This window comes from Diadema antillarum, unplaced genomic scaffold (assembly GCF_040938485.1).
Source record: "Diadema antillarum isolate AM-2024a unplaced genomic scaffold, OU_Dant_1.0 scf00000108, whole genome shotgun sequence".
NCBI lineage: Eukaryota > Metazoa > Echinodermata > Echinoidea > Diadematoida > Diadematidae > Diadema > Diadema antillarum.
Window position 1 is genome coordinate 72,716 of NW_027270997.1, and position 13,156 is coordinate 85,871.

Genomic DNA, 13,156 nt, shown 5'->3' on the forward strand with positions numbered 1-13,156 from the left:
TGTTTCACTGTCCTGTTAATTTGATTCTACTCTCTTCAGTTTTGTTTTTTCTCAATTTTTTTCTTTTTTTGACAAGCCAAAAAAGTATTTACGATGGTATGTATGTGTGTGTGTGTTTGGGGGGAGCCCCTGGTTCTGTACCCCCCCCCCCCCCGTTCCGTAGCCCCCGTTTCTATGGCCCTTGGTGGTGGTAGTAGTAGTAGTAGTAGTAGTAGTAGTAGTAGTAGTAGTAGTAGTAGTAGTAGTAGTAGTAGTAGTAGTTAGTAGTAGTCGGTACTCGTAGTAGAGGTACATGTACATGTAACAGTAGTAGAGTTAGTGTGCCTACTTTTCACATTACACTCTTTTTCTCACCATCCCCCACCCTTTCTGCTGTAGGTGTTTTCAACGCATTCGATGAGAACAAGGATAACCACGTGGACCTGAAGGAGATGGCTTGTGGACTGTCTGCCTGCTGCCGAGGGCCACTCGCTGAGAGGCAGAAGTGTGAGTAGCCTTGGCACAAGGCTCACAGTTTTTTGTTTTTGTTTTTTGTCCTATCTTTGTCGTATTTTGGCATATTCATATTAATTGTCATATTTCATTTTCATATTAATATGACTGATCGAGAACTGTTTTATCAAAATTAGCGAAAGTTTACATTTTCATGAATTCATTGATTTTTATCTAATGTAATCAAATCACTGTTGTGCTTATTAAATTTGTACCTTTTTTTTTCTGATTATTAAACTTTAAACTCTTTACGTGCCACGTTCGCACGCTCGACTCAGTAGACAGCGTGCCAAGTTTGCATATTCTGCTCAAACGCACAAACCTGCCCAAACTGATCGATAAATCACCAAATTCCACAGTACAATAAAATCATTTTTTGTGATTCCATTCTTGTCACATGTAGTTTGCATTTTATGTGGTAATTGCCTATCAATGGTGTTTTCTACAGATGTATTAGATTTACAAATAAATTTTAAGTTTCTGTCACTGTTTTGTGTGCAAAAGTCATTCCTCGACAGTAATGTAGCTCCAGGTCATTTGAAAGAAAAGCAGTCATAGATTTGTCATACAATTTACATCAAAGCAGAGCTTGGCATTTTCTCTACAACTTTGCTCATTACATGTCCAGGGTAACAGTAGTCTGTAAAAGTTACATAGATTTAAAAAAAAAAGAATGTTTTCCCAAAGCATAAATCTACATTGCTGTCTCAGAATAATGTGGCACACAGGGGAGTTTACACCATTGCACATAAAAAGTTAACTAGTCCAGGGGCCCGTTGCATAAAACTTACCGTTGAATTTCAATGGTAACTACCGTCAAAATTAGGCATAACAGCCAATCAGCATCAAGGATTCTAAAATTTAACCGCTAATTTGAAGACTTACCGCTAGAAAGGAGCGGTAAGTCCGGCGGTAAGGGTTTTATGCAACAGGGCCCAGAATTCTCCTGAAGTATGTTAATGTTAAAGGATGGCAAGCCTGTTTTTTTTTTTTTTTTGTTCCCTCTTGTTCTGTCTTTTGTTATGGAGATGTTCTCTTGTCTGTCTGATGTCTGTCCGCAGTCTACTTCAAGATCTTCGACAAGGATCGGGACAGCGTGCTGTCACTGGAGGAGCTGGAGACGATGTGCCGGGCGCTGCTCAACGTTCGGCGAGAATCCAGGGTGGGCATGGAGATTGTGAGTTGTTTGATTCCCGCGTGTGAATGGCCAGAAAGGACCCGCTCCCACTCTTACACAGTAGCAAAATCTGTCTTCTCTAGCCCCTTTAACACACACACACACACACACACACATACAAAAAGGACCCCCCTCAAAAAAAAAGAGAAAAAAGCAGCTCATATATCAAACCATGCTAGCAGAATATATACTGGTGTATCGCTGAAATTAACCCGTTGAGAAAAAAAAAAAGACTTAATATTCAACTTGTTGCTTGTTTTGAGGCTAATAACGGTGTATCTAGAATTTGTTTCTACTAAGATAATTTTGTGTGTCTCGTGTGTATTCTTCAACATCCCTTTCCAAACAAAATGTGTAGTCTGAAACCTGTGTCACTGCGTGTGTAGAAGAGGAACTTGTGGTGTAAAAAGTGACCATTCTAGTGTTTGTCAGGTCCATGGTTTTCAGCACTTTATCATACTAATACACACACCCTTTGATAGTCCCCCCCCCCCAAAAAAAAAGAAGATAATAATTATAAAAAAATAAACAAATAAATAGATAAATGAATAAAAAAAATTACCCAGCAACAAAATTTCCTCTTCATCTACAACCATTCAGTATCATGCCTGCTGTATCCCCATTATAGAAAGGATCACACAAAGAATCTCAAGTTACAATCATCTCAACACCTATGGTCATGGGCAGTAGTTTCAATTCCTATAAACGTTCAAGGACTATTAGCTTTTTTGAAAGGGGAATTCCAAACCAGTTACAAGTTATTCTGAGAAAAGAGAGTGAAATGTTACCGTCACAGCCACGTGGAAAATTTGTTCAAAATCTAATTAAAACTAAGGAAGTCGTGAAATTTTAAATATTTGCTCTCTTTTTTTTCAAAACAGTTCTTCGGCAGTTAATTTGATTAAATGCATATGAGTGAGCTTATGATGTTATCACCTCACAATTTTCCATTGATTGCGTACAAAAAGAAATAACGAAAATTCAATTTTTCTGCCATGACGGTGTAAAATATTATGTTACTCCTAGTTGAATAATTTTAAAGTAATGATCACTTAGATATATTTAGGATTTGAGATTATGGCATAATTGCATTTGAACAACAACAACAACAAAAAACCCTGAAAATTTCAAGATTTTATGTACAAACTATATGGTAAGTTGTGAGGCGATGACATCATCAACTCACTCTTTACATATTCATATTGACTGTTCAAAAACTTTTTTTTTGTGAAGAAATGAAAAGGAACTTTGCAATTTCTAAATTTTCCTAATTTTTATCCAGTTTTAATCAAATTTTCACTGTTGTGCTTGTAAAATCTTACTCTTTGCTTTTAGACAAACTTTTGACTGTTCTGAAGTTCCTCTTTAAAAAATGGGGTAAAGATCCAAAGACAATGTATTACACATTTTTATTTTTCCCAAAGTCCTCATCTGTGCAATCCAATCTTTATAGGTTTAACTCAGCCTATGCGCAGTATAATTTTGGTCAAAAGTTTGGATTTAGCCAACTTTATTGAGGTCACTTTTTCTTTGTTTTCCAAATCCTGTCGTGTCACAATGTCATGTCATTATTGACCTCTTCTGATATGTCACCCTGTCTAGATAGAAAGGGACTGTCTCTTCTCCTTTCATTGTTTATTCTAACATTCATTTCATCATATACAACATATTCACCCCTTTAATTGCCCCCTCCCCTTTTTGGGTGATTTATTGATTTCTCTTTGTATGAACAGTTTTGGTCACAAAGTGTTTTATGAATATTCATTTTCACTGGTTAGGCATTTGAATATGCATATGTAATAGCTAATTTTTTTTTTTCCTGAAAGTGCCAGGACGTAACAAATGACAAAACTTTGGAGAGTTTACATTTAAGTCCTTTACATGTTAAGTTCCCGAAATTTTGCATATCATTCTGGATTTCACCTCTCCATGTAAGATATGTGGTGCAGTGAATGTGGGTATTATTGGATTTTTTTTTTTTTTGGGGGGGGGGAGGGAACCAGAAATAGACATTTCAGGGTCTTTTGGCAGACATGCAGGTTTATTCAGTAACATCCATGCATTCAAAAATTAACGAATTGTATTTTCTTGTCACCTCGAACTCAAATAATATTGTAAGGAAGTTTACACTTGTGCTTGATCGTAAAGAACATGACAACACATATCACAGAACTCTTGTGTTGTTGGCCATTGTAGTAGAAGATAGAAAGTGGGAGTGGGTCTCTTTCTGGGGGCTGAAAAAGAAAGAAAGAAAAAAAAAACGAGCTCGTGTGGACTTTCATCCATGGTCGTCACCCGGAATGGCTTCGGGCTTCGGTTCACTGGTAGCACACGGTAGACCCATTTTTTACTCTCTTCTAACAACTCCATCCTCACCTCCATTACTAGTCTCACTTCCAGCCTGCGAGCATCTTTTCTGCCTTGCTGGTGTTTGGTCACTTGGCCTCTCTCCCAAACTGCACAACTGCTGCCACTAGCCTCATCTCCAGCCTGCCGAGTGCATTCTGTGCCAAGTCTTCCCAGCACCGCTCTGGCCACTTTGCTGCCTGCCTTCACAAAAGAATCCTCCTCGCCTGTTCTTAGTGTCGAGACTTGTATATGTCGGACTCTGTCACTACTTCATTTTCTGAGTCTACTTCTTGTGAGCTTATTCTGTCTAAATTAGAGTCTGCTCATGCTTAGATTTTGAAATTCTGACCATCTTAAGCACTGTCTGTTTGTGGATTTATGAAATTAACGTAAGCTAATGTCACATTCTCTTCTTAATGCACCAATGGATATTTGCTTTTGTGATGCTAACACTACATTCATAATTCTTAATCAAAATCATCTGACATTGGCAGAAAAAAAAAAGGTCTTAATGACATTAGGCTATTGCGAGTATGAACTAAAAATGCCCAGCAGTCTTCATAGTAAATTTGTCAACTGACGTTTTTGGCTTTAATAAAACATTCATTGCACAATAGGTCTGCACCAGGTAAAAATAACTTGTAATGTCTTGATAGGAGAATAAGGCAGAGCCATTGGAGGTGTAATGTAAGTGAAAATGAAAGCTATTGGATGCACAAAAGTTGTGCATTGCTAATGAGAATGGAGGGAGGGTATGTCATTTGTCAATATGTGAATCAATCATCACTTCTTTTTCTTCTAGTTCTGAGAAAATGAGAAAGAGAAAGAGAGATCGCGATCTTTTTTTTTTTTTTAAAGGCAGTGTCATTTGAGAAACACATTTAAAAAAGATTGAAATACTGAAGTTGTGCTTCACTGATACATGTGTTTATTTTTGTTTGGAAATGAAAAATCGTGTTGTAGATAATATGATTATAGATGTGGTACTTATGAGTAATTAACCATACCACCTATAAATGGAAAAGAGTGGAATTTTGGGAAGTCAAACCTTTTTGGGTATCATTGCTTTCCCCCCCTGAATACACCTTTAAAGTAGTCTAAATTACCAAAAATTGATTTCACTGAAAATTTGAACTTGTGATCTACTGCATACACTGATTTTATTCATTTCTGTGAGGAAAAAGATATTATTGCCTCTTTTTGTTAACAGTGGAAATGAATTATTGTTCTAATCAATCACTTTAAATTTTTTTTCAATATTTCAAACACTTTAAAGAAAGATTTGTAACTAACAGCAAGCATGACCTAAATCAACGGGCATATCTCTTTCACTTCATAATATTGCATTGTTATATTATTTTTTTTCACTCTCTCTGAAGAAATTCCTACATATGATGAATAAATATTTTTGTCTTAACATGAATTGGGTGCTAGATGCTGATAGTATTTGTTTTGCTTCTGCACAAGCCCTTGAAAGATTGACTGATTTTTTTGCTTGAAAACATTGAATTTTGCTTTTGAACTTCTTGACACTTTCTTGCCAAATTTCATACCACAATTTAAAGGGAGTCGGTCTTCAGTTATTGTGGTTCTTCGATTGAATCAAATTCCAAAAGCATTCCAAAAGCACGACTAGCACAAACCCACTAAAATAGAATTGCCAGTCAGTATATTTGTGCACTGAAGCGTATGCACATTGGTAACTGTTAACTCCAGACGAGCATGATTCTTTGGCTGTGTGTGTGCTGCATTATGGAGATTATGAGCCTAGCACATTTATATGTGATTGAGATGTACTGTACATACAGTGCTCAGTCAGGATCCACCTGAGCAAGGTTTGGGCAGTCACAAACTGACATTATTCGTTGTTCCCCGCAAACTTTGCACAGATACAAACTCCCGTGTCCTATTAAGTGCGACGAGTGAAAAAATAGTGCGTATAAATACATAGTATTGATGACTGACACCCTGTAATACTAGGTTATGAAATGTACCCTGAAGGAGAAATAGAATCATGTGTTGCTATGGTATCACTTCCATGGAGGAAGAGAGAATTTTGAGAATGGATACTCTTGACCTGCTGTGCATTTTGTCCGAATTTAATGGCACAATTTTTGCCATGGTTTTGCCCTTGCCAGGATTTCAAGGCAGTGGAGAACTTGAATCCCGTTGCCATAGCAGCGGACATATTGTCCAATCACGCGGGAGACAAGGACAGGGGCATTACAGCGGAAGAGTTCCAGGTGTGGGCTGTCAAGAACAGCTTGCCGGACGACTTCAATAAGCTGCTATTTCAGGTTCGTTCACCAACAGTCATCTCCTAGCGTCCAGGACTATATGACATTTCAAACAAAAAAACTCATTTCGAAAGTGATAGCAAACACTTTTTAAGTCCCCATCACCCAGAAAACATCACATTTATTTTGCTGTATGTGATTCCTCATACGGCAGTGACAATGGTGTATGAATTTTATGGGAAGTTTATATTTTGTGGACTGTTCAGACTGCCCATGTGTTGAATTCATAGAAAGACAGCACTTCCTGTGAAAGTAAAACTTTATGCTAGAACTATAAACTTCCTTGGGCACATCCCTTCCAAGACAAAGATTTCACCTTTGACAGATTGGCGCACTGCAAATGTATAAAATATTACAAATGGCCCTACTGTGTAATTCATTGTGAGATCTTTGCAAATGTGGTTGTATGCATTTCCAAGACATGAAAGGATTGCTATTAAAATCTTGTTCTCTCTTTTTTTTTTTTGCAATTAAACCGAAAACTTTGAAAATAGAATTCAATCATCAACAAGCAAAAAGATGAGAGATCAATAAGTATTAACCCGTAGAGGACAAACTGATTTTGCAGACAACAGGTGTTTCCTAGGGACACCTCCCCAAGTATACATGGGACTAGTCTTCAAGGGGTTAATTTGACTCATTTGGTACATATCTCCTAGGTGTGTCACATCATCCTTGGGTTGAGACCACAGACCACCACGGAAGAGAAGGAAGTCATCATGGGCTGGGTGGACCGGGAGAAGAGAAGAGGACTCCGCCCCGCCCAGACGTGGTACCTGATCTCCGCCCACTGGTGGAGCATCTGGAACGACTACGTCAGCTACAGGGTGAGTGAGCGTGATGGCCCTGGGCCCCTTTTCATTAAAAAGTTGCTATGATAACATTTCTTGCTGAAATGGCAATTGTCATGGCAATGACAAAAATCCAGCTTTCTGATTGGCTGTTGCTACGGGAAGTTACTATTCTAGCAAGAGTTGCTATCCTAACATCTTGTAGCAAGTAGGGCCCTGGTCTCTTGTTTGTGATTTCAACATGGTGTATTTTCAGAGGATCCTATGTAAAGTGTGATATTTCAGGTCCCGCATGATTATGTTTGTTCCTGCAAGAAATGTCTTTGAAAAATGTATGAATGTGTAGAAGAACCTGTATGCAAAAGATTACCAGCAGTGTAAGTCTTTTCTTCTTCTTCTTCTTTTTTCAATGTGGATGGGAATTATTAGTTTAGATATGTGGTAGTCAAAATTTATTTGTTTAATGATTTCCTGTTTGAGTAAGTTTGAACTTTCATTCATGCATTTATTCATTCATATTAGACCTAACTTTGTATGGGGGGGGGGGGGGGGGGGGAGAGTAATCATATCCAGGAGTTCATGTGAATGGACTTAAATGTGTAACATCTGCTCTAGGAATTGTAATGCCATGTCATAGGTTGCGTATAAAGTGAATGCTTGGATATGAGAGACCTAGAATTGATTGTGTATGCATTGTTGTTCTTTTCTGTTACCCTTCTCTCCTCTTTCTCTCTCAGCCATACAGCAGTACACAGCAGACCTCCAGACATGCAGGGGTGCAGACAAGTCTGTCGGCCCTCTCCCCCAACCACAGCACTAGCCATTCAGCCACGCCCCACCATGCTGGGGGCCAGGCGTGGGGCGACCACGCCCTGGCCCGCCACCAGACGCAGACGCGCTCCTCCCCGTCCTCGCCGTCGTCCAATCAGAACGCCATGACGACGTCGGGTCCTGGCTCCTCCCACTCGCTGCCACGGTACTCCAGCCTGGGCGGGTCGGCCAGCAGCGTCAAGCCCCTCCACCACGCCGCCTCCTTCAGCAGCGCCAGCCCCTCGCGCAAGAGGCCGGGGCATGCTGTTGCCGTGACGACCAACCAACCGCCATCCAAGCCAGGCCCAATAGACAATACTTCACTAGTAGCAGCTGATAACAAAAAGGTATGCTCTCTTTCTTAATGTTCTTACAATGAGTGTAATGGTGTGGTCCATTTTCCAGTGATCATTGACATTCAAACCATTGGTTGGGTAGACTTTCAGTTGGTTGTTCATATTGAGACATGCTTTGTATTAAAGATCATGGAAATACATTGTATCATGCCAATGAGTCAGGTGATAGTTTATAGGAAGCCTTCGCCTACATTTAAACCGCTGTACAGATAGCAGTGTTCATGTTCACGTTCATGTCTTTGACAGGCTCTCTCATGTTTTTCACAGATATTGATGAGATAATTGAGTAAATTCTTGTCATTTTACCCTCAAAACAGAATTCAAGTTGTTGTGTTATACTTTGGTCGAGTGAAGTGGAAATTTAGTGTAATTAAATGATGTTGGTTCAAAAGAATGGGAGATTATGCAATGCTAGGACTCAATTTGATACTTTAAGAATGTGTGTTGTAAGTGGCAGTGACCCAAGTTCAGGTCAAAACCTCATTTTCTCTCTTCCATATCCTTTCACCCCTCCCCCCCCCCCCCAAGAAAAAAGGAGAAGAAACTAGCATTTGTGGTTTAAAAAAATGAATTATTACATTATTCTGATCCTGTGATCCCTACAGCAGGTGACCACTCTGACCAATGAAGGAGGTAGGTTACGGAGACACCCACCCATCTCACAGAACAAAGACTATGAGGTCATCCCTGACCCCGTGTGGAAAGCCCTGGCCCTGTGGTACGCTGGCGGCCCTGCACTGCCCAGGAACGTAAGTTTGCCTGCCCATTACCTTTATGTTTTGATCTACTGTATGGAATGCTCCACTGGCACGATCGCAACCTTTTTAACAGTACTGTTTGTCGAGCTTGCCGCAGGAGTTTAGTTCTTGTAGCCTGTTTTTGGCTGTTTTACTTGTATATTCTGTTCATAGATTTTTTCCCCCTTGCCTTTCCAAGTCGTGGGCAAGCTTCTTCCAAGGTCAGAAAAGAAATTAAAAAACTTTTTCAATCTTGTATGCATAGATCTTTATAGACTGGTCTGTTGCAAGAATGATTTGTTGAATTGCAACAGTTACTCTTAATCCATTTCATCCTTTTCAAAATCATCTTTCTTTCTGTGTGCTATAAGTCATTTGATTTATCGTGACAGGACTTACGGTATGATAGAACATGACGTCCGAAAAATTGGTGAAGTGAATGCAGATGATGGGATATTATAAGGTATTATTCAGTGCAGTTAAATTAAATATGTAAAGTCTTGATTGAGTTATATTCTTTTTCCCTGTGTTTCATTTGTACTGTATTTTTTTCAGCAGTATCAATTTCACAATATAAAAAAAGGCAATGATTTTATGCTCACAGAAAACCATGTAATGTTGCATCAACTGTATCTGCTCACAGAAAACCATATAATGTTGCATCAACTGTATCTGCTCACATAATGATTGCGATAAGTAATTGCGACTAATGTATAACGTCAAGCTCTATGTATTTTGCAAAAATCCTTAGCATCTGCCAGGTTGTGCCACATGGGCACTCATAGTCCCCTGTGGACCTCGAGCTTGTCGATGCATTTTCGAGATGATGATTTTTTTCTTCACCATCTCTGGCAGGTGATCGTCCAGACGTCACCCCAGGGGAGCACGACGTGTAAGCTGGAGCTGTACCCGCTATGTGTGAAGCTGCTGCGGCACCAGACACCTCAAGCCAAGCAGAATGGGTGGAGTGGGGTCAACTTGGGCCTGGGTAAGCGGCACTTACCATATTCATCACGAGTTCATTCACTTGCATGCAATACCTCATCGATGTATTGTTAGGGCTGCACAAAATAATAAGTGAAGCAGAATCTCATCTGCCCATAGTTCATCCCATTGAGACAATGCCAGATCAATGATTTTTTATTTGTTGGTTAACTTTTTGTTTGGTTTGTTTGTTTCGTTTTATTTCTGCATTTTTAATCATATCAATACCAAATGACATCATTTATGTATATTTTTTTTAAACATTTCAATACAAAATAATGTCATTGATAATATTTTTCAACATTGTGGACCATAGGATATACAATGTAAACATAACTTGCAAATCTATTATCAACGATGGTTATCGTCATCAAATAAAAGAAATGTTCATGACAAGGAAAATGCATCAGACCACATATCGTAAGCATATGCTTGGAAGGATAGAACTTAAAAATTTCATTTTTGATATCATCATTTGTCCTGCTTGTCGTTATCGTTACCATTGTTGCACTTTTTTTGTCCCCTGGTCTTCTTTCAACAGGCAACTTGTCCCTGAGTTCGTCTGGGCTGGGCATCAACGTCTCGGGGAACAGCGGCACGCCCCAGGCCCCCAAGCGCTACCTGGCCTACATGGCCTGCTTCAGCAAGATGCACACCCTGCTGCAGGTGCACGAGTTCCTCTCGGCCCGGCTCCGGGTCCGGACCGAGGAGATGCGGCTGTGGAATCTCAAGGATGAGGTGAAGATATAAATTTTTGTCCCCGCCGAACGAGTTCGAGCAGGGGACTATGAAACGGGCTCCGTACGTGTGTGTGTCCGTGTGTCCGTGCGTCCGTCCGTCCGTGCGTCCGTGCGTCCGTGTGTGCGTCCGTGTGTGATCAAAATCTTCAATTTGCTACTTCTCTGTCATTTATGAGCCAATTTTGATTCTGTTTGCTTTATATGATAGCACTACATGGGAGCTTTGAAATTTCTACACAGAATTTCAGTCGTGACCTTTGACCTTGACCTTTGACCTATATTGTACATTTTGCTACAAAATGCTACTTCCTTCGCCATTTCTAACCCGATTTCGATTCCGTTTGCTTTATGTGATGGCACTAGGTGAGGGCTTCAAAACTTCTACACAGAATTTTGACCTTTGCCTTCTTTGACCTTTGACCTTGATTTTTAACCTATATTGTACATTTTGCTACAAAATGCTACTCCTTCGCCATTTCTAACCCGATTTCGATTCCATTTGCTTAATGTGATGGCACTAGGTGAGGGCTTCAAAACTTCTACACAGAATTTTGACCTTTGCCTTCTTTGACCTTTGACCTTGATTTTTGACCTATATTGTACATTTTGCTACAAAATGCTACTCCTTCGCCATTTCTAACCCGATTTCGATTCCATTTGCTTTATGTGATGGCACTAGGTGAGGGCTTCAAAATTTCTACACAGAATTTTGACCTTTGACTTCTTTGACCTTTGACCTTGATTTTTGACCTATATTGTACATTTTGCTACAAAATGCTACTCCTTCGCCATTTCTAACCCGATTTCGATTCCGTTTGCTTTATGTGATGGCACTAGGTGAGGGCTTCAAAACTTCTGCACAGAATTTTGACCTTTGACTTCTTTGACCTTTGACCTTGATTTTTAACCTATATTGTACATTTTGCTACAAAATGCTACTCCTTCGCCATTTCTAACCCGATTTCGATTCCATTTGCTTTATGTGATGGCACTAGGTGAGGGCTTCAAAACTTCTACACAGAATTTTGACCTTTGACTTCTTTGACCTTTGACCTTGATTTTTGACCTGTATTTTACATTGGCTATAAAATGCTACTCCTTCGCCATTTCTAACCCGATTTCGATTCCGTTTGCTTTATGTGATGGCACTAGGTGAGGGCTTCAAAACTTTTACACAGAATTTTGACCTTTGACTTCTTTGACCTTTGACCTTGATTTTTTACCTATATTGCACATTTTGCTACAAAATGCTACTTCCGGCGGGGACATATATTACGCACCGCGTAATTTCTACTTTTCCTTGTTTTCTTTTTCAAAATCATATTGCCACCATGAAATTGGCAACTTTGAATTTTTCTATATATATCTTATGTGACCCTGCATCACAAAACCGACAATAAGTCGCCAGACATGGATTTTTTATTTGACCTGTTTCCCCTATTTTCAGTCGTCACGCAAAATTAGTGTGTGTGACTTTTTGTTAGTTTTGTGATTGACGGTCACATATTTGAAAAAGACTAAACAAATTTGGTAACATTCATTAAATCTTAATAAAGCCAGAAAGAAATTTTAGAATGTTTGCCCATCTGAGATGGAAACAAGAACTTTGATCTTCTTATCAAAATGTGTTGCCAATTTAGGCATCCTCTAGAAATTTAGCTATCAAAAGGCTGTTGAAAATTCTGTAACTAGAACAAATTAGTTATACTTGAAAATCAAAGGTTCAAAGAAGGAGACTGTTGACCTTCTACAACACTGGGAATGACTGGTGAAAGAAATGATCCAAAGATACAGCAAGAAGGGTGATTTGAAGAAATTATTTTGATCCGTGTAGCATAGGAGAAATTTGATACAGCGTGGTGTCCTTTGGCCACTGAATGACCCATTTAAATCATTGATAGTAGTGCCATGAGGCTGATGAGCTGTGTGGGATTCACTGAAATATTTAAAATAAAAACAATTTTTTAGTACACAGCAAATATTGGACTGGAATGTGCAGCCTTTACTTTTTTTTTTATGCCTCCGCCACGAAGTGGTGCCGGAGGCATTATGTTTTCGGGTTGTCCGTCCGTCCGTCCGTCCGTCCGTCCTCCCGTCCGTCCGTCCGTCCGTCCGTCCGTCCGTCCGTCCTTCCGTCCGTCCGTCCGTCCTTCCGTCCGTCCGTAATAAATTTTGTGGACAGGGTAACTATCAAAACCTTTTAAGGTATCCTAATGAAACTTGGCATGTATGTGTATTAGGGGGTGAAGTTGTGCCTATCAACTTTTGGGTGCACATGGTCAAGGTCAAAGGTCAAAAGGTCAAGGTCAAATACGTGAAATTTCACTATTTCCTCCATATCTATGCAATGCCTGAAGATATTTTCTTGAAACTTAGTGTATACATGTATTACCCAATTAAGATTCTCTGGTGAAAGTTTTGGG

General features: G+C 39.5%; 1 protein-coding gene across 1 annotated transcript in view; it reads left to right on the forward strand.

Annotated features, from left to right (window-relative positions):
• The window catches only part of LOC139719310 (ubiquitin carboxyl-terminal hydrolase 32-like), a 101,417-nt gene that overhangs the window by 67,130 nt on the left and 21,131 nt on the right, over positions 1–13,156 (forward strand). Inside the window, exons 7-14 of the mRNA XM_071630730.1 lie at positions 379–486; positions 1,554–1,669; positions 6,157–6,315; positions 6,975–7,142; positions 7,844–8,263; positions 8,878–9,021; positions 9,865–9,997; positions 10,535–10,731. Coding sequence (XP_071486831.1) covers positions 379–486; positions 1,554–1,669; positions 6,157–6,315; positions 6,975–7,142; positions 7,844–8,263; positions 8,878–9,021; positions 9,865–9,997; positions 10,535–10,731 — 1,445 coding nt within the window. The remainder of the gene's footprint in view (positions 1–378; positions 487–1,553; positions 1,670–6,156; positions 6,316–6,974; positions 7,143–7,843; positions 8,264–8,877; positions 9,022–9,864; positions 9,998–10,534; positions 10,732–13,156) is intronic.